Source organism: Pezoporus occidentalis, unplaced genomic scaffold (assembly GCF_034315485.1).
Source record: "Pezoporus occidentalis ecotype Australia unplaced genomic scaffold, CSIRO_AGI_Poc_V1 ctg33, whole genome shotgun sequence".
Taxonomy (NCBI): Eukaryota; Metazoa; Chordata; class Aves; order Psittaciformes; family Psittacidae; genus Pezoporus; species Pezoporus occidentalis.
Window position 1 is genome coordinate 6,252,432 of NW_026915268.1, and position 20,748 is coordinate 6,273,179.

The window sequence follows — 20,748 nt, forward strand, 5'->3', positions numbered from 1 at the left end:
GCAGTGAGGCCTATTATGAGTGCTTGACTAGGTCTTTTTTTCCTGACTTCACAATTTACCTTCAGGGTTGATGGATGTTGCTGCTCATGCTAGGAGAGGTCTGGAGATTTCAAGAAACCTGGAGAGGGGCTTTGGACAGGGGCGTGTAGGGACAGGCCAAGGGGAATGGCTTTAACCTGCCAGAGGGGAGACTGAGATGAGCTCTTAAGCAGAAGCTCTTCCCTGTGAGGGTGCTGAGGCGCTGGCACAGGGTGCCCAGAGAAGCTGTGGCTGCCCCATCCCTGGCAGTGTTCAAGGCCAGGTTGGACACAGGGGCTTGGAGCAAGCTGCTCTAGAGGAAGGTGCCCCTGCCCATGGCACGGGCTGGAGCTGGGTGAGCTTTAAGGTCCCTTCCAGCACAAATCAGTCTGGGATTCTATGAGAAGGCAGTATCTTAGTGTGCTGCTGCCAGGTAGATGAAGTACTGTGTAGGTGAGGGTGAAGCTTGCAAACAGGACTCATGGTGAAAATGGGCAGAAGCAAATGTACTTGTAGAATTAGTGCTCTGGTATGTTATGCTGCTCAGTAAGGCAGCTGAGACCTCCAGAAATACCTGACAGCACGTTTCTCTTGCGGCTGTGTGGAGGTTGGGTATTGATGTTTCTATCATCCTCCTTGCTGAGCTTGTAAGTATTTTGCTGTAGGTGGTGAGTAGTTGGCAGCTGGGTCTGAGCCAGCTCAGGTTGGGAACCAGCTGGCTCCAAATACAGGCTCTTGCACTGTGGAGCCTGACAGAGGACTGTTCTTGTGATCATAGTGATTTGGGGGTGCACTAATGGCTCTTGGTGCTGTGGAAGGGGGTGTTGCTTTTCTGCTCTAGCAGGAAGCTCTGAGAGGGCAGTGGTATAGAAGATGGAAGCTCTCCCAAAAACCATGAGCTACCAAAGTTCAGGAGCTGAGGTAGCTCAGCATTTTGCTTGCAGCCACTCCTTTTTACACTCAGATAAAACCTTGTCTATGCAGGGACTTTGTTCTTCACTGTTAAGTCTTCTTTGAGCATGTTGAACCTGTGGGCAGATAGCAATCTGCCTGCCTGCAGCTCAGTTATTAATAATCAAGTATTTCAGATGGCAATTTGCATTTCAGCAGCACCTTTAATTCTTGGCTCTCCAAATGCTTTCCAGACATAGATTAACATAGTCTCACAACAAGCATGTGAGTTAGGTGGATGTGGTCATCCCCACCACTCTGGGGATGATGAGGGTACTGAGGATAAGGGGCTTGGAGCAGTTGTGCTGGAATTTGACACAGCACTTGGTCATTTAAGTCCCATTAGGCGTCCAGCTTCAGATCATGCTATTCTAGTGCAGGGGTTTGACTGAATGTGGGGCTGGACTGATTGAGAAGCTTGTGACTGGCTTGCACAGACTACAGAGGCCATTAATCTAAGGCAGCAGTTTATTGGTGAAGTAGATGGTGCCTTGGTGGTTCTTGCTGCTGGAATAATCTGAGTGTTGAAGGCTTATAAAAAAATAGATATCAACCACTGAGCGTGGCAGGCTGTAACTGGAGAAAGCCCTTAGACCCCAGGTGGGGAAGCTACGTGGGATGCTACTGTACATGTATTGATCAGAAAGGACATAATAATTTATATATAAGTCCACTCTTGCACTTCCCTAAAGATAAAAAACCCCTAAAAACATAATAAAAAGAACGTAGAAAGTCATCACTGGTTGTGTCAGCTTCAAGCTCTGGGCTCTTGGCTTCATAGCACCTACAAAAAGAGCAAAATACAGTGCATCAGCAGCCTTTTTGGCTGGCAAAAGAAGTTAAGCAGTTTGTTCTCTCAAACTCCATCCCAGCTTTAAAATGACTGAAAATGCTGTGAATGACTTGTGCCCAATGAGTCTGAGGGTACAGGTGGGGCTGTGCTTCAGCATCTCCTGTGGGGGAGGAGTGGGTCAGCTTGGACTAGAGGGTGAGACCTTGATTTCTCAAAGGCTAGCTTAGTTACCTCTTCATTTAATGGCAGATCCCTCTGCCTTTGGTGGCTGGCCCTAGGGGATGGCACCTATATACATGAGATATACTTGATGCCTTGAGTTCAGACAGCTTGAATAGACCTGGAATAGATACCCAGACTTTTCACCACTCACTAGAACCAGTTTGGACCTTCAGGAGTTTGATGGTAGCTGGGTTTTATTATCCTTCTGAAGGAATAAGAGAACAAAGAAATACCTCAAGGGCATGTTCTTATCTAGCAAGAGAAATAATCCCCAGATAACTCTCTAAAAAGCAAGGCTTAGAAGGGAAACCTTTTCTGATGGTGGGTAACTCATGCTGTTGTTCATGTTGATGTTCTTCATGGAGATCAGGGTGATGCTGTTATTCTTCTGGCTTGTGCCTGCTGAGCAGCTGTCAAAAAGAGAAGGCAGCATTAACCACTCTGGAAAATGAGGGGGGAAGCTTCTTTGTGCCCAGCTGGAGGCAAGCAGGCCTAGTGCATGGGGCCAGGGGTGACTTGCCCTTGCTTTTGAGCTGCTGTCCTGATTCAGGCCTGTCCTTAGTGCCAAATTTCCCATCCCCATCTGAACACAGGTTTGGAGATCTCTGGGGTAACAGGCAGTGCATCGAGGCAAATCTGGATGTGGTGCTGGCTTGCCCTACACGAAGCACCGTTGTCACCTGTGTCACTGCTTGTAAGCAGAATCAGTTCAGCCATTTGGATCTGGTAGTCAGTGACTCAGCTATTACCAGAACTGGAACAAAAGGAAACATCACCGTGTCCTTCTGTCCTACACCCTTGGGTTTATTTGTCATTCAAGGGGAGCCCTGGGTATTTTTATATCTGCTGCTGCTCATGGATTGCAGTGTCTCTCTTTACAAGTCACAAGTGTCAGGAAGGTGAAATTCTCCTTTTTTACCTACCTTGAGGGCTGGGATATGCATTTAGTGCAGTGGAGACTGGATGACTCTGGGGATTAGGGTGCCCTTGGGAGCATAGCTCTCTGACATATGCTGCCTCAGTGGCCTCAGATCACTTAGATTGCAGTCATTAAGGGTATTTGGAAACTGTTGATGCAGATTTGGCACCTAAATACTTCAGGACTTTGCTCCTTGTATCCCTTGCCTCTTGCCAGAGCAGAATTTATGACTTTGATAGGAAACAGTCAGTTGGAAAAGTAGGAGCAACATGTTTTAATCCCTTCCAGCTCTTGTTTCCTGCTCCTTTCTCACATGTAGCCTCTTCTTTGGTAGCAGGGATGGACCATGGGGTTCAGATGGACTGTCCTCCACTTGATACTTCTCTTTCAAAAGCCTCTGTACTTGCTAGATAACAGTAATAGGTGTCTTGGAAGATATTTTTGGGGACCTGATTTCATCTCACGGTGGCTGCTTTAAGATCCAGAAACCCAACTTTAGACTTTAAGTCTGTATCTAGGCTAAGAAAGACAAGCAAACTGCTTTTGGAAGGTGCTGAGTCTTCACAGGTAACAGTGCAGCTTTGAAATGAGACCCCTAAATCTTGAACTTCTACCTTGGATTCCATCAGGCATAGGATGAGGTGCTATCAAAGCTGATTTGGGGGTTTTTACCTCTTTCAAAGATGTCTTGAAATGCTTCTTTCCACATGAAATAACCAAAGCGGGCACTTTTCTGTGCTAAAAGTAGGTCTAGAATAAAATTGGCACTTTCAATAGAATATGACTAGTGTGAGCAGCCTTACCTCTCTGATACCATGGAGGTTCCTGGTTTCTGTTTGTCTGGAGGGAGAAAAGCAGTTGGTGATGGACAGGTGAGAAAACATCGCAGCTAAGCAGTAAAGTAAGTCAGTTATACCGAATCACGTTGTACAGGGTTATAAATGAAATCCAAATGAGATTAAAGACACCGTGGGGGGTACTTGAGAGGTGGTTAGAGAGAATTCTTCAACTAATGTGACACATGGGCAGGATTGAAAGCTTTGCCGCCTGTACAGTCAAGTCTCTAGGATCCTTTGGTCTTTGGCAGTTATTAGCCTTGCTGTGGAGCAGCCTTGCCCTCTAGTGGGCACTGCTTAGTGGGAAATGGAATTCCTAGGGAAAAAGGAGTGTGAAACTCCATGATTTTAGCTGGAAGAGCTGCTCACCTTTGCAAATCTGCACATTTAACTGCAGCAAACTTCAGGCTGTTCACTTGTGCAGATGGGCCTGGGCTGGGACTCTAAAGAGGTGGTCACACCACATTCCTAACTGCTGAATCTGTGTTCCAGTTTGGCTTCAAAACGTCAGCACTGTGTAAGCTTTTTAAAAGCATCTTTTAGGAATTGCCAAATCCACATGAAAACTGATGACTTTTTGATTAGGGAAAGACAGATCAGCCCAGGTAAATACCTTCTGAGTCCTTTGAGCGGTTACACTTGAATCTCAGGCTGACCACGCTGACCAGAATGATCACAACCACTATCAGGATAACGATGAAGCTGATGACACCTGGGGATGCAGAAAGGACTGTTGGTGATTGATATCACAACGTGCCTGTCCTTGGCTTCTGAATAGCAGAGAGACTTTGTCTTCAAAACTTGGGTAGGGAATCAGTGTTGCTATTAAAATGAGCAATGGTAGTTAATAGAGAAGTAAATAGTCACTACAGCAAATGGCTTTATCCTCTTGTGTTATAGCCTCAAAGGGCTTCTGATTACTGAATTGGTAAGGCAGTGCCAGGAGGGCAGAAGTCAGCTGATTACACTGGGGATTGACTGGAGTCAATCTATCCCTACTGCAGTTGGTAAATCTTATCCTAAAGGTGTATAAAGTCAGATAAATATGTAATGTAATAGGGAGAGACAAGCGAAAGACTGTGAGCGATGTTATTTGTCTAATAAACCAGTGTTTAAGTCCAGATCTGATTCTGATGTCAGGCCTCAATAAATCAAACTCATCTTTGCACGTGAATCTTGCACTGTTAAGATTGCTTTAGGACTTCCCGTGGCTTCCCTTAGAAGATACAAGCAAATGATACTTCTGAAGTCAACACTTGACTATTAAAATGCTTCTGAAATAACAATTTTTTTCCTTTAGTATGATATAAATGAGTAAATTGGCTTTTTTTGCTCATCTTCATGGAGAAGGGGGACAGTATAGGCCAAGACAGAATGGGTCTCTTAAATCTACTCTGTGCCTATCTTCAAATGTAGTGCCAGGTTAAGGCATGGCATCTCTTGTTCCATCCTTCAATAATCTGAAGCATGTGGAAGATTTGACTGCTTCCTGCCAAGCAGGGTGCAGATACACAAGGGAAAGCAGGAAGGCGGGATGGGAATGAAGGGTAAAAATAATATGGCTAAGTTTCCAGGCAGGTACTGTATTTATTCTAGACCCTACCAGGGGAACCAAGGCATATAGGATGATTTGTGCTCAGGTCTTGCCCTAACAGGGAGCTGGGGCAAACGCTGGTGCTGAGAGCAAGATCTCAAACTCAGGTGTAGCTGTGATGGACTTCCAAGTTGTCTGTCCCTTGTATACTGGACATGACTGTTATTTATTAGGTGCTTTATTGCCTGCTGGTGACAAGTGTTTCTTGATGGTTGTACCCTGAAAACTCCAGGATCAGGCATAACTGTGGAGTTATCTTGGGGGAAGCATCTTTGAAGATGGGTGTCCAAGTGAAAGAGACCCCTCTCCTCTCCTCAGGTTGCACAAGACCTTACCGAAAGCTGCCACTGTCAGTGGGGATTTATCATCTGTTGGAGTGGGCACAGGCAGGTAGCCAGAGGACATTGGTGTTGGGGTGACTGGATTTGAGGTGCCTGCAAGAGAGGGAAAAAGGAAGCTTTATGTAAAAGGCTTTCTTCATGGTTAGGAAGAGGATTCCTAGCAGTGCTAGAGGACCTAACTTGCGCTTGAAGAGAATAATGATGGATCCTGACCAGCCGCATCCATGTTAACAGCAAAGTGACCAAGACCTGGGTAGGAGTCAGGCTGCCTTTTGTGAGCAAACTGAGAACCTCCACAGGGTTTTCTGCAGGGTCCCCAGTGAGGAATCGTGAAGATTTGGAAGAGATCTTCAAAGGTCAGCTAGTTCCAGCCCCCTTCAGGAACCTGAGCATGAAACCATTCTATGATTCTATGTGTTTGTGTGGAGAGTTTATCCCATCTCCCTCCTGTTACAACCTTTTGCCATAGGGCACCTTTCCTGATGTAAATCACAACCACTGCTCCCAGGCTCAACAGGTTGCCCTGAAGTGCTGCTTCTGTGGAGCTTTGCAGGTTTTTCAAGGGCTAAATGGGATGGAGAGCATCCCTCAGGTACTTGCTGGCTGTTCGACATGCTGCCCTGAAGATAGTATGATGGGCTTGCTGTTGGCTATGTAAAGGGCTATAAAATGTCTAGTGGTAATTACCTCCCTGTGAGAGAGTGGAGGAAGCACCTGGAGTTACTGATGCTGTGGTACTCTTGCTTCTCGTGGGCTCTTGACCTGCTTAGAGAAACACGAAATGTGAGTCTTGTCCTTGAGCATCATCTCATAACCAAAAGAATTAATGGGCATGCTGGAGAGGAGAATGGATTCATGGTAATGCTGGCAATATCTGAGAATATGTGGAGGTTATAATCAGGCTACAACCTTCCCACCAAAAATACTTTGTACTATTTTCCATGTCCAAATAGAAACTCAGGGAACCAAAATTCAAATACCCTTGTATTAACTCATCAGGTTCTGTGGCCCCTGATGCAGTTTTGGGGCAGAGAGAGCAACTGAACACAGAGAGTGAATTGGGAAGGTTATAGATCTGCTATTGCTCATGAACACTGAGATTTTGGGGAAGAAATTCTGCAGAATATGGGCGTGAATTGACTGTTCGGCTTGCCCTTTCACTTGGAATTAGTGGATATGCTGTCCTGTGTGACCTAGAAGTAATGAAGCTAGTTTGAGTTACACCATCTGTGACAGTGTAGAGGTCGGTTTGAGCAAGGACTCCAGTTCTCAGTGGGATAAACTGGCTAATATGAGGCTGTTTGGGATGTGCCAGCTGCTTCCAGTGCCTCTGCAAGCAAATGTAAAGCTAGCCTGTGTGTCTCACTTCTACAGAGAGAAAGAAAAGTCCTTGTTGCCTCCTGGATGTGTGTGGAACTGCCAGATTGTCTGCATGGACCTTATTCAACAGCTACAGGCCCTGTCAGGAGACTAAAAATGATACTTGAATGTTTCAGAAGATCATCTGTAGGTCAAATAGGATCTTCTTTCCTCCTTTTCTGTCCCCATTTCTCAACAGCAGCATTGGCCAAAAGTATGCGATGCCTGGAGAAGCGTGAAGCAGCTCCTGGCGCTGCACCAGGCACGGTGTGCAGCTGAACTGGGGTTCCTGGCTTGCACAAAACCTCACTGTTTTGGAATGCAGCTTTGCCAGAAGTCAGAAGGAAAAGGGGAAGTGCTGTGTAAAGGGGAAAGGGTATGCAGTGACACATCTAACTGGCTCAGAAACCACGTGGAGCAGAACAGCCCTGAGAAGCAGGGGCTGCTGCTGTATGGTTTTTTCACCACTCATCAAACTGTGTTTCATTCTGGAATTGTTCTTCTCGCCACAGGTGATGGGCAGAAGCTGTGGTTTGCTGAGTCTGACGTGGATACCCCATCGCTGGGAAATGGTGGGTCTCACACAACAGGAGATCTCACTTTTGGAAGCATCTGTATAGTCAAAGATGTATGGAGCTTCTCAGGTGTAAAGCAGGGTTATAATTAATAGCAATCTGCTCTGCTGCAAGGGGCTCTTGGCTTGGCTGGGCACAGGCATGCTGGTTGGACATCTGTGCAGGCAGAGCTGACCACAGGTTTTTAACCTTGCTTGCGCTGGAGAAGATCTGAGAGGGGCTTGGAGGGGCAGAACACTTTGTCTTGACCACTGCAGGTTTTTTTTTAGGCTGAATCTTTAATGGAGAATCAGCTCAGTTGGCAGATTCCAGTCTTCCCCTCCCTTGGGTTCTGCTCTTATTCTGAGAAAGCTCTCACTGAATGCTCAAGTTGTTGGTCTTTTTTTGCTTACAGGTTGGGTTAAGCAAAATGTCAAAAGCAGAACTATTCTTTTTAGAAGGATGTTAAAGGGGCTCCCTTTTCTAAGCATAGATCAGTCTTTCAACTGTTCAAGTTCATGCCAGGTGAAAGATGTTAAGTGCACTTGGTCCTCTGTTTTATCACTGCTTGTAGGGATACCAGACATGATTTTGGGTGTTACTGATTGCTCAACCCCAAGCTAGACTAGTGCTGAGGTAACCTGCACCACGTGAACCAGGTAAGTTACTTGCCATGAAATGATCTAAACTTATTGTTACTCTATAAAAGGACAAAGTACCTTGAGATGCTGAAGTTGCTGTGCTTGTGCTTCCAGTAGGCTTTTCATCTGGGTGAAGAAAACATGGGAAAAGGAGAATTAACTCTTGAAGCTGCTACTGATCGTGCTATGGAAAGCTGTTTGGTTTCTATAGAGTGAAAAAAGCTTTGTCTGCATGAGGCTTCCCCTCCAAACTAGTGTCAAGATGTCCAGCTAGCAAGCTGTGCAGTTACTTTGGAGAGTGTACGTGGGAGGTGAGCTTGGGAGAGGTCTGCTGGGGAGCCTGTAGCTCCTCCACAAACTATTACCTGGTAAAGCATGATCTGGCTCTTCTGATATGAGCTTGCTGAGTAGCTGCCACGTCTAGGTAACACTTCTGTCCAGCCCCGTGGTTCTAGGGAGCTGGAGTGAGCTCTTTTAGCAAAGACTCAGATTCAAAATTGCTGCTACTGAATAAGTAGCATATCGTGGAGTAGCCCAGTCTTTCTGATGCCTCCAGTTTTGCTTGGATAAAGAGGGATACACAAACAGGTTCTACCTGAGCAAAATTTAGAGCTTTCCATGCTTACCTTGCACAGTCAATGTTAGCAGTGTTGTTGTGAAGGAAGAGGACTTGGCTGCAGTAGTTGGACCCACAGAGGTGAGATTCAAATCAGTTGGTGGTGTTGATTTTACTGAAGGCTCTGTAGAGGAAGTGTAGTGTTACTTCAAAGGGTTCTGCTCACCTCAAGTTCTGTTCAGAAACAGCTTGGAGTGGGCCATGGCTATTGCAAAGAGTCCTCAAGCTCCTTGGGAGCTATGGGTAATTGCTAGGAAAGCATGGGCAGATTTCCTTGCGTAGAGAAGGAAATAGCCTTTGTCCTGCTCAGAGTCAGGGAGCTCTTGTGCTTTGGCATTAGCTTTTGCTTTTTTAGTATGTGGAGATGCTGAGCTCACAGAGCTCAGGAGGCATGTGGAGAAAGTATTTTGCCACTGTTTTTTTCCTGCTTAGAAGATGCAGGTGTTTTTATCACTGGACACTTTATCTGGCTGTGGGGTCCTGATGTATTTGCTTGCTTGTTATCTGAAGTACTAACTCCTGTGTTTTGTTTCATGGTGAGTTTCTTAAGCACAGATAATTCAGCTCTGGAAGCTCTGCCATCTTCCTCAACCTGCTACTTGAAGCTCCATAGCATGAACATGATCCAGAGCAAGATGCGGGGTGGGGGGAGGCTTTCAGTAAGCCCTTTGCAAGGAAGAGTGGATCACCAGCTTGGAATTTACAGAGAAATCCCATCTAGACTTTTCTTGGCTTTCTGATAAAAATGTGAAAAGAGTAAAAATGGTTTTAAGGTGTTTTTTTTTGGGGGGGTGGGGTGTGCGTGTTTGTTTTTGTTCTGTTTTCCCTGTGAGGGTGCTGAGGCGCTGGCACAGGGTGCCCAGAGAAGCTGTGGCTGCCCCATCCCTGGCAGTGTTCAAGGCCAGGTTGGACACAGGGGCTTGGAGCAAGCTGCTCTAGTGGAAGGTGTCCCCGCCCGTGGCAGGGGTTGGAACTGGGTGAGTTTAAGGTCCCTTCCAACCCAAACCAGTCTGGGATTCTATGATGATTCTGCAAGTTAGAGCTAAGGCAGTGTTAACCTAATGACTCTGCTTCTCCCTATTCAGTTTAGGGATTTTTTTCCCCTGTTCTTACACCTGTACCTTGGTCCCTCTAGGGTGAGCTGGCTGGGTCAGAAGCCCTTATATCACTAAATTTCCTTCTTCCCCATCACTGTCCTCATCTAACCTGCTGCTGCACAGCCCCATCTATTGCTGGATGGCCCATCTAGGCTGAAGGTCAGAACAGTTGCAAGCCAGGATGCCCCTGAGCCACATTCTGAGGTCTCCAGGTGAGTATTACCTGAGGTATGGTTCTTTACTTCAGGACTGTCAGTTGTTGATTGGGATTGACCTGTAACACAAGCAGAGAGACATGGAGGTGACTTCTCCTATGCATGCTCCTTGTTAGTGGGTTCCCCATGGGGAGAGCTGAAGGATGGGCCAGAAAGGGGCTGTTGTAGACAGTGACAGCTGAAAAGGTGAAGGAAACAGATGGGAAGGAGAGGGTTTGTCACTGGTGTGGCTATAGAGACATGTGGATAAAGGGGCCTTGGCTCTGGGGATCCATGGAGGAGAGTGTGTTAACTGCTAAGAAACGGACATGGTGGCTTCCATGGCCCCTGGAGACCTGGGGGTGGTGAATGGTTAAGTGGGGCAGGCAGAGGTGGGCAATGCAGGGTCCTTGGAGAATGTCCTTCAGTGGGTGGGAGTTCCTATGTAAGGGTGCTCTATTTGCATCCCCACATGGGCATATGCATCCACATCCAAATAGATGTATAAGCAGATCACAACCCAGGAGGTACCTGTAACAGCTTGGACAGAGGACTCTGTGGAGGCTGTAGTACCTGCAATGAAAGAATAAGAGTTTTAGCAGAGCTAATCTGTGACTGTCACTAATGCACTGGTGTTCTTGCTGGTTGTATGGTTTGGGTTTTCCTCACCTTCTGTAGTATTGACTTTAAAATACATGATTTCCCCAAAAGCATTAGCAAAGAAGCAGTAGCAAATACTGAGTGCAAAATTGCAAGGTTCTGAATAAGTTAGGAGTGGAGTTTATTCAGCCAGGATAAATGCCCTCCTCCCCAGATAGAGCAGGACCCTTCAAGGAGATGTCATCTTCTGCTACAGGGGAAATGCAAGGCCATATTAAATCAGTGGGGTCATTTGCCCCCCATGAGCCAGGGATGGGGCATCCACAACCTCTCTGGGCAGCCTGTGCCAGTGCCTCACCACCTGCAACATCCCATTTCTTACCAGGAGCCAGTGTGGGTGAGGAACTTTGTGGTAGGTCACTGTGCTGTAGGTGTCTGAAAGGTTTTGACTGCCCTGGCAGTGGTGTATATCTGGGATGAGATCTTCAGCATCCAGCATATGTTTGGTTATCAGGGCTTGGCTCAGAGCTCACCGCTTGGGACTGTCTGGGTGTAGTGAGCTCCAGATTGATCTCATTCTTCTCATCTAAGTGCATTGGAGCTGTAATTGTTTTTTTGTCTGAGGCTTTATGACAATGATCCCAGCCAAACAGGAACCAAAACAGTGTGTAAACACCAGTGAATACATTATAAAACATGGTCTCTTTCCAGATAGGATTTGGCTGTGAAAACCAGACCTGACTTTTCAGATCGTTCCCATACTTTTCTTTTCTGGCTTACTAGCCCGGCAGAACTGTCTAGTTTAGTTGATGAGAGACAAGGCGTGATCAAATCTTTAATTACAGAGAAAGGAAGGGACTGATTTGTTTTCTAAATCCATTTGGAACAGGCCCAGAAAACAAGGACTTTTAACTGCATCAAGGAGAAGGGAGGCTGGGCAATAGGAAACTGCCTTAATGTAAAGATAGTGAATTGCTGGGAGTGATTGTGTAGGAGAATTGTAGGATATCCTTCTCCACAGGGTTTGAAGAACACGTTAATGAGCATCACTTCAGCAACATAGACAGGTTTATGGGTAGATGTAACCTCACTTACTAAATCAACTAATATAATGGAGAAAAAGATCTTTCAGGGCACACAGTTGCCCTTCTTAAAGAGGTAGAGAAGCTCTTTCTGAGGGAGGGGGATGCATCCCTGTTGCCTGGGAGGCTGTTGGGCACTGCTGCCTCCCCAGTGCCCAGCATGTGATGACTTGGGGTGTTTCCATTGATACTGAGAGTTTGCCAAGTTTTCTCTTTGTCACTGGGCTTCTTCCTCTTAACTAGCGTTAAAACTCAATTTCTGGATGTTGGTTTCCAAATGCCATAGGATACTCTATACATTCAGCACAAAACATAACATGCTGAGATCATCATGGGAGCCAATATCCTCTAGCAGCTGCCAAACTCCAACAGCTCCTCTTTCTTCTAAATTCTCTTGCAGAAGCCATTGTCTTGTTTTCCCATGAGAAGTAGCTGCTTGTAACACATTTTCTTCTTGAAATGATCACAGGTGCTTTTTTTTAGTGTACATGGCACATAAAAGCATCCAGAATTGCTCAAGAAAGGGCTATTGTCTACACTTAGGCTTTGTCAAAGGAAAAGGCGAATAAAGATGCTGGGCTGCCTGCTTATTCCCCTATTTTTGGTGCAGTTGAGGAGAAATCTGGGAGCTTGAACAGAACCTCTAGGGATGGGAAGAAGGTGAGGGCAAGGAACATGACATTGTCCTGTGTGGCCATCCCTGGTGGGGCTATCCCATGGGCTAGCTCCAGTATTCCTGGTGCTAGGGCTAAAGGAAGAGGCTCATGCTCAACACTTTCTTCCTCCTCAGCTCAGCCCTTCACTGCAGCTCACACCAGAGTACTGGCTCATGGGAGTTCTCCCTTTGCGAAACTAAACCTGGGGGTTATTGTGAGTAAGATTTAAAAGCAGGATTTCTGAACTAGCTGATCTTAAGATCCTTTCCAACTCTAACTATTCTGTGATTCTATGATCAGTTCTTGAGGTTCACCTGGGCGAGTATGTTCTCACCATTGTTTGCCACATTTGAACTTTGCTGTGAAGAGGCCAAGGGATGGAATCCTAGAGATGGATCATAGAGATCCCCCTTTTGACACTTTACTTGGGAATAAATGGCCTTGGCTTCTCTAATCACAACCACTGTTATTTCAAAGTGGAGCAGGTCTGGCTCTGACTTCTGGCCACTGCTGCTTGTTATGCCTGCCTTGCCAACTCAAATAATCAAAAGCTCTATTCTATTAGGTGTTTTCTTTTGGTGAGGGTGCTTAGCATCCTGGTGGAATAACATGGGAGGGGGATATACATGTGCAAAGCAGGAAGAGACACAAGCCGTGTCGTGGGGCTGGGCAGCAGGATGGGTACCAACAATGCCACGCGTCACGGCTCCCTGCAGGCATCCCTGGGGACTCTCGTGCAAACGGGGCTGGAAACCATTTCCTGCCAGTGCAGCTGCCAGCACAGCCCCTGCTCCCGTCCACGGCGGGCCCTGGCTGTATAAACAGCTAACAATAATAACCGGGATGCAGCCAGCGCAGCTGGAATTGCAATAAACATCAAAGCCATTCAAAGGATTCGCTGTTGAGCATAAGCATGGCCAAGATATTTGTTGCTTGTTTGGGTGCAAGTGATTTATAGCTGGGTCGTGCAGTTCTAGGTGGAAATGGGGAGTTTGCAGAGGGATTTATGATGGGAAGCACAGCTTTCTGCTCTTGCTGGAATGGGAAGCTCCTGATTATTGGGACTGGTCTTGTTCAACATCTTTGTTGGTGACATGGGCAGTGGGATTGAGTGCACCCTCAGCAAGTTTGCAGATGACACCAAGCTGTGTGGTTCGGTTGATACCCTGGAGGGAAGGAATGCCATCCAGAGGGACCTCGACACGCTTGTGAGGTGGGCTGATGCCAACCTCATGAAGTTTAACCATGCCAAGTGCAAGGTCCTACACCCGGGTCGGAGCAATCCCAGGCACAGCTACAGGTTGGGCAGAGAAGAGATTCAGAGCAGCCCTGCGAAGAAGGACTTGGGGGTGTTGGTTGATGAGAAAATGAACATGAGCCGGCTTCAGTGTGTGCTTGCAGCCCAGAAACCAACCCTATCCTGGGCTGCATCAAAAGGAGCGTGACCAGCAGGTCATGGAGGTGATCCTGCCCCTCTGCTCTGCTCTTGTGAGACCTCACCTGCAGCATTGTGTGCAGTTCTGGTGTCCTCAACATAAAAAGGACATGGAACTGTTGGAACAAGTCCAGAGAAGGGCCACAAGGATGATCAGGGGCTGGAGCACCTCCTGTATGGAGACAGGCTGAGAAAGTTGCGGCTGTTCAGCCTGGAGAAGAGAAGGCTGCGTGGAGACCTCATAGCAGCCTTCCAGTATCTGAAGGGGGCCTATAGGGATGCTGGGGAGGGACTCTTTGTTAGGGACTGCAGTGACAGGACAAGGGGTAATGGGTTAAAACTTAAACAGGGGAAGTTTAGATTGGATATAAGGAAGAAGCTCTTTACTGTGAGGGTGGTGAGGCACTGGAATGGGTTGCCCAAGGAAGCTGTGAATGCTCCATCCCTGACAGTGTTCAAGGCCAGGTTGGACAAAGCCTTGGGTGACATGGTTTAGTGTGAGGTGTCCCTTCCCCTGGCAGGAGGGTTGGAACTGGGTGATCTTAAGGTCCTTTCCAGCCCTAACTATTCCATGATTCTATTATTCTATGATTATCCACAGGGCTACACAGGAGTGCATCAGGGCTGCAGGTGCATTTCAGCTCCCACTTGGTGCTAGCTGCTTTTGGGTTATTTTTTCCATAGGATGAGCAGGGGAATGTTGGATTTCTGTTACTTGTAGTAGTTCCACGAGATCAGATGTGAGTGTTAGCGCAGAGAGGCCTTTCCATGAGGCCTTCTCTCACAGTGATGTTCCCAGAGCTCACCCCGCTTGCTCCTCAGCACAAAAAGAGAATGATGTAAACCAACAGAAAGGTGAATTTTACATATTTCTGCTATGGTATTATTCTTGGCAATCATAGACGTTTAAAGCATGGTTTCTCCAGCTGCAGGGCAAAGAGAGGAACTGACATTTAAACCCCAAACATTGTCAGAGCCTCTGTAGCAGCACTGCTGTAGCAGAGACCTGGGGCAGCTCTTGGGAATGCTTCAGCAAGGTTTGGGTCCAGCTTTGGGAGGGCTTGTGCTGTCCATTCTGTGCTCATAGAGGGATGGAGCTGCAGGGGACATCTCTGGCATGAGTATGAAGGTGCAGGGCCTGGGACTGGTCCTGTCCTCTCAGAGCTGGTGATGGATAGGAACTGCCTGCCTCAACGATGTGTAATCCTGGGCTTGCATTGCTCTTGTGTTCCCTGGCAGGGCTGGGAGGAGCTGTGGTGATGTTCTACATTGCATGGGCGGGATCTGTACAACCTCTGCTTGCAGGTCGTGTGGACATATGCTTTCAGAAAAGAGACCCAGCAGCCTAAAATCAGACTTTTCAACTCACTTCTGTCAAATGACCCATGACAGAAACGCACCAACTGCTTAAAGCAGGGGCAGCTGTTTCCTGGGTGAAACACAGCAGCTGTGGAAGCAGCAGAGAGCAGCAACAGCCAATTCTTAGGGCTTTCAGGGGAAAAAAGAACCCTGTATTAGGAAACCTGGAAAGAAGAGAGCTCTGCAGAAGCCTAGGTCCCATTTTATGAAGTGCCTAAAAAAGCTGCCTCTGCCTCAAGGGTTGTGCAGCAGATAAGGTGGGAACTGTGAGGGAGAGAGGAGAAGTGTTGTAATGCCGCAGGATAACTGACAGCTGCAATCAGGTCCCAGATCCACAGAGGTATTTAAGAGTCTAATTCCCAAGTAACACAGGGGGGTTGGGAACTTGCTGCCAAGTGGTTCTGAATTGTAATGACTTGGCCAAGGTGTTATGGAAAGTTTAAAGAGCCAGGAATGAAACCCGGATCTCATCAGCAATTAAAATCAATCTCAGCTTTCCTGTGTTCCTCCTCAAGGGCAGTGCCCAGGCCTGAGCATCCTCTGGGAGCATCATGCTCTGTGCTCCTCTCTGGTGAGCTCTGCTGGAAGCAGGCCTTAAAGGAAGTCAATTAAAAACCACTTGAATGTAGAAAACAAGCCAGGATACAAACAGTGTGAGGAACTGCGTGTATGGAGTGGGTTCTGCCACCATACCATGTGTGGTGAGGTCTGGTTTCTCCATTAAAAGTGGTTGCTTATGGAAGAGCGAGGCAGCATGGCTTTTCTCCTGGCTGCACCATCACTGCTCCGTGGTGTTTGGAGAGGAAACACTGGTTCTACCAAGCTGCTTCACCCTCCCAGCTACTTCATGGTTCCAGTTTCCTCTATAACCTGCTTGGTTTAGAGTTCTGGGTTTGCTGCTGCTCTTTCTAGTGCTCGTGATGTGGGTCCTGCCCTTCTGCCTATGCTGCTCCTTGGGTTTGACACTGAGTCTGGAGTTTCAGAGGAGGAAATCACTCCATAGAATCCCAGCCTGGTTTGTGTTGGAAGGGACCTTAAAGCTCATCCAGTTCCAACCCCTGCCACAGGCATGGACACCTTCCACTAGAGCAGCTTGCTCCAAGCCCCTGTGTCCAACCTGGCCTTGAACACTGCCAGGGATGGGGCAGCCACAGCTTCTCTGGGCACCCTGTGCCAGTGCCTCAGCACCCTCACAGGGAAGAGCTTCTGCCTAAGAGCTCATCTCAGTCTCCCCTCTGGCAGGTTAAAGCCATTCCCCTTGGCCTGGCCCTACAGGCCCTTGTCCAAAGCCCCTCTCCAGGTTTCCTGTGCCTTAGGCACTGGAGCTGCTCTAAGGTCTCCTGTTACGGTGCCTTCTCCAGGCTGAACCGGCCCAGCTTTCTCAGCCTGGCTCCAGTGCTCACAGCATCTCTGTGCCTGAGACCAGCAAACCCTGAATCTCAGGTACTGGGTTCCAAGGCACTGGTTTCTTACCAGCAATGGGTAAGAAGTTTCTCCCTAAGCTGTAAATCCACCTGCTAGTAAGGCAGAGCCATTGAACCACATCCCTGGTGTTTTCAGGTTTGAAGCATTTTCATGAGCTACCGGCATTAGGGGCAAAGTCTCCTGGAGCCTTTCATATCTCCAATAGCACCTCAGCCAAGAGGGGATTTTGATCTTTTCTGCTCTGCTAGGATGATGCAGCTGAAAGGCAAAACCAGCACCCCAAAACCCAGAAATATGAGAAAGCCTGAAAGAGGGGTTCCTCCTTGTTGTGGTGATTTGGTTGTGCAGAGTGGGCTCCTCTCCTAAGTGGAGTAATGAGGTTACCTAGCTGAGGTACTACACAGGATAAAGATCTCCCTTTTCCAGCCTTGGGCTTAAGCCCACACCTTGGTTTTGCCAGCAGTTCCTGGCATTCCTGGTATTGGGTTACCAGCACCATCCCCTCCAAGGACAGCTGGTGTTGACTCATGTATTGTAAATGGGACATAATTCCTGGAAACCATCCCCGGCTGCTTCAGTCAGGTTTGCAGCGTCATCTGTGGCGTTTTGTGTTACTAGAAGGGAGCAGTTTGTTTTGTGAACAAACATTTTGCCTAACCACCTCCTGCTTTCCCTTCCTTGTTCACCGCGTCAGGGTTGCGTTGGCCTCTCCTTTGGCCAAGGAATCGGCTTCAGGATGCACTGGATGCCCTAGTTGAAGGATGGGAGTACTCTATCTGGAAGCTCTTCTGATAGCTGAAGGTCTGTCCTCTAGCTGCACCCCATTTTGATTAGATTAAATATATATATTAGATCAAATATATATATTGGAATGCATACATGGTTTTGTTATGCTGTTCTTCTCGTGGCATTATCCATTCACTGGCTATAGCACAGCCAGTAAGGAGAGCAGTGGGAAAATCCTGCTGGGTTCTCATCAGCTTGGAGAAGGAGTTTTTCAGTGGAATTCTTTTGTCTGGAAAATGCCTGCCCATTGTAATGGAAACGATTCATAGGAAGAGGTTTGTTTGGACAAAATTACTGTTGAGTGTTTGTGGGGGAGGGAAACCAGGTTAGGAATGTTGCAAACCTTCCCACTTGGGCCATTTCACAGGAGCAGTGTTTGAACCTTCCTTTGGAAATAACTGTGAGCTTAGAAGTTGAAATGAAGTGCTAATAAATTCACTAATAAATTAATGAACAAAATTAAGACAAGAAACCCCTAACAACAACAACAGCAACAAGGTCTGTGTGGGAACAGGCAGGTATTATTTTCCAGCCAAAGCAAATTCTGTCTCTCCCTGCACTCTGCTTGGGTGCAGGGCAACCACTGAGCTCTTCTGAGGTCCTTCATTCCCTTCTCCAGCTGCCTATGTGTCGGGGAACCAGTGGTATCACTGGCCCTGCCTCTGCCCCCTTTGCTAATCCTTGCCTTGCATAGAAGCTTTCCCCCCAAGTACTACACCCCCTTAGTGCCTTTGATATAAAATTACACATACAATTAAAAAAGCCATTTCAGAACTGTTGGATCAATGCAGAAAACCAAGTGAGACAGCATACATGATGGGGAGGGGGGAAGGATGGTGGTTGTGATTGAAGCCAGAGAGGTGCAACCACAGCATCAATGGATGCACAGCGAGCACCAGCACTGTGTTATCACCTGTAGGACCCTGTTGGGGTCCAGCACTGGCTGCCAGGCACACACTTGGTGAGAATAGCCTCTGCCCCAGGGGTTCAAGCAGAGTGCAGAGGACAAAGTGATGCCCTCAGGACTGAGGATGGAGGATGGCATCCCTTCCACCTGATGCTGCAGCAGCCAGGGTCCTGCACTGGCAGGGCGCTGGATCTCAGCCTGATGCAGAGAAGGTGCCTGACCACCCCTGGGCATTCCTGCCCCAGACCAACCATCCCAATTGGCTTCAAGAGGAAAAATAACATTTAGGGCAGGCATTAAGGAGTGTCACAGTACGGCCAAGGGGCCTTGAAGCCCTTTGTCTCATACCAGGCACAGTTCACCCCTCTGCTGAAGCCAGCAGTATTGCTCTCTAATGAAGGGAGGAATTTTCCAATCCATGTGCTGTTACTGCTCAGTATTACACAGCTACTGACTGAATTGGTTTCTACATTCTCTGCCTTTTAAAGCTGCCATTATTACCAGCACAGCAGCTGTAATCCATAGGCAACTTGTATGGTTTAATGATAAAAACTTTGGATTGGAGACACATTATTTGTTAAGTGCTTGTCTATTAGAATCAGTGATGCTGTTTCAGCCTCTATGCCTTTGAATGTGTTTTAGCTCCCAGCTACTACAGCTGTCAGCAAAGCAAGAGGTGCCTGATGATGCAGGAAAAAACAACCTGTCACCCTTCAGAGCAGGAAACCCATTCCGTCATCCCAAGCCACGACTCACGTGGGAAAGAGAACTTAAAGCACAGTTATCACAAAGGAGCAGGTTATTACAGTAAGGATGAGGTATGGTCTGTGTGAGTCCTGCAAAGGAGCAGGTTATTACAGTAAGGATGAGGTATGGTCTGTGTGAGTCCTGCAGGTGGTTTTTGTATTCATATTGATGAGAGGAAAAATTAAAATGGGTCAAGGAAAAAAGATTATTGGAGAAAACAACATCCTCTATGTTTAAATGTTGTAACTTTTGTCAAATAAGAGTAAAGTCATGTATAACAAAATGCCTCAGCATCACAAAACACAGCAGAAACACTCCTTCTGTTAACCAGGGTACAAGTTATTTCATTCCAGTGCTTCAAAATAAACCCTGTACCCCTGCTACAGCCACACTTTTCCCATCAACCTGACCCCTGCCACCCCTGAACCTAAAGGCTGAGCTTTCCCATGGCAGCTACTACATGTTCAAACCTCTGGCAGTTCCCTTTGATGCCCCCCATGAAGCCGGGCACCCCAAATCCACCCATCCAGCCCCTGAGGAGCACCTCACCTCGGAAGAGCATGCAGCCAAACAGCCAGAGGAGCGGATGGACGGACGGAGCCAGCATCTTCTCTGTGGCTTGTGGCTGTGCAGCCCTGCTGAGGCTCTGTCCATCCCGGGAGGAACAAGAGGGTGAGGAGCGATTTGCCTGCCTGGGCTGACTCTCACAGAGCTTCCTGTTAAAGAATAGAAGGAAACGGGCTGAATCCACAGGGGAACTGTGTTTTCTAGCCCATTATGGTCGGAGAGGATGTGAGACATCGCTTGCCGATGCAAAGGAAACCTCGCCATCAGTTGGTGGGGGGATTCAGCTCTGGTAGTGGGGGAGAACAGTGGCACAGTGGGTCTGCCCTGCCTTGGGCCTTGGCAGCTGCCTTATGGTGATTGGGGTTTTTGGGAGATGCTTTGTTTGATGCCCCATGCCTGTACCTCCCTCTGCAGCTCCAGTGAGTCTGGGCACCTGGATGCTGGGTTTGCAATGCTGGCTCTGGGATGCTGCTTTTCAAGTGTCAGCAGCATCCTTCCCTACAAGATATGCAGCGCACAGCACTTTGGTTTATCCTAATCCCTGTTCCTTGCCAAGAGGCGAAAGTGGGAAACTGGGGCATTTCTGCCCCCCATCCAGCCTAAGGGATTTGGGGCATTTGGTTTCTTATCCCCAACCTTGCTGTGCACATCCCATCTATCCCATGCTGGCATAGGTTGAACTTCAGAGGTAAACAAGTTTGCCCTGGGTTAGATGTAAATGGATGTCTGGGGGGAGGAGAAGGGTCTTGGTGTCCCCATGTGGGAGAGGTGCCTGTGTCCACCTAGCTTGGAGGATCTGTGCAGGTGTTGAGGATGCAAATCCACGGCACACTGTCTCCTGGCTCGAGGGGCTGGTCCAGCCCTTGGAAAGCTGCAGAGCCTCAGCTGAGGGCGATGGAGCTGCTCCTTTACAGCATGCAGCACATCAGAGGGGTGATATATGCTGCTGGCAATGTCTTTGCTTTCCATGGCTGGGAGAATGCAGCAGGAGTGAAGGGAGAGATCTGTGTCCTGTACAGCACCTTGTATTTCAGTGGGTCTCCTCAAAC

At 47.7% G+C, this 20,748-nt stretch overlaps 2 protein-coding genes and 1 long non-coding RNA gene across 3 annotated transcripts in view; 1 reads left to right on the forward strand and 2 right to left on the reverse strand.

Annotated features, from left to right (window-relative positions):
- Nucleotides 1-9,225, reverse strand: part of SIL1 (SIL1 nucleotide exchange factor) — a 198,853-nt gene extending 189,628 nt beyond the window's left edge. Inside the window, exon 1 of the mRNA XM_062629274.1 lies at nucleotides 9,222-9,225. The gene's annotated coding sequence lies outside the window, so the exon portion shown is untranslated. The remainder of the gene's footprint in view (nucleotides 1-9,221) is intronic.
- Nucleotides 1-19,220, forward strand: part of LOC134169050 (uncharacterized) — a 129,623-nt gene extending 110,403 nt beyond the window's left edge. The window contains exons 2-4 of the long non-coding RNA XR_009966741.1: nucleotides 9,833-10,153; nucleotides 17,387-17,493; nucleotides 19,028-19,220. This is a non-coding gene — a long non-coding RNA (uncharacterized LOC134169050). The remainder of the gene's footprint in view (nucleotides 1-9,832; nucleotides 10,154-17,386; nucleotides 17,494-19,027) is intronic.
- Nucleotides 1,114-19,845, reverse strand: ECSCR (endothelial cell surface expressed chemotaxis and apoptosis regulator). The gene is made up of 11 exons (XM_062629282.1): nucleotides 19,682-19,845; nucleotides 10,667-10,708; nucleotides 10,165-10,215; nucleotides 8,855-8,968; nucleotides 8,307-8,354; nucleotides 6,362-6,436; nucleotides 5,669-5,767; nucleotides 4,353-4,451; nucleotides 3,707-3,743; nucleotides 2,295-2,394; nucleotides 1,114-1,753 (listed from the first exon to the last, which is right to left on the reverse strand). Exons 1-11 carry the CDS (start codon nucleotides 19,737-19,739, stop codon nucleotides 1,745-1,747), a joined length of 732 nt encoding a protein of 243 aa, XP_062485266.1. The 5' UTR covers nucleotides 19,740-19,845; the 3' UTR covers nucleotides 1,114-1,744.
- Between the last annotated feature and the right edge of the window lie 903 nt (nucleotides 19,846-20,748).

Bases quoted from the DNA above. Each gene is read 5' to 3' on its own strand.
- ECSCR (XM_062629282.1), bottom strand. From the start codon at position 19,739: ATGCTGGCTCCGTCCGTCCATCCGCTCCTCTGGCTGTTTGGCTGCATG. The intron at 5,768-6,361 runs GTAATTACCACT...CCTCTCTTGCAG, and splicing joins CTCCACTCTCTCACAGGGAG to GCACCTCAAATCCAGTCACC. The intron at 3,744-4,352 runs GTATTTACCTGG...TTCTCCCTCCAG, and splicing joins CCGCTCAAAGGACTCAGAAG to ACAAACAGAAACCAGGAACC.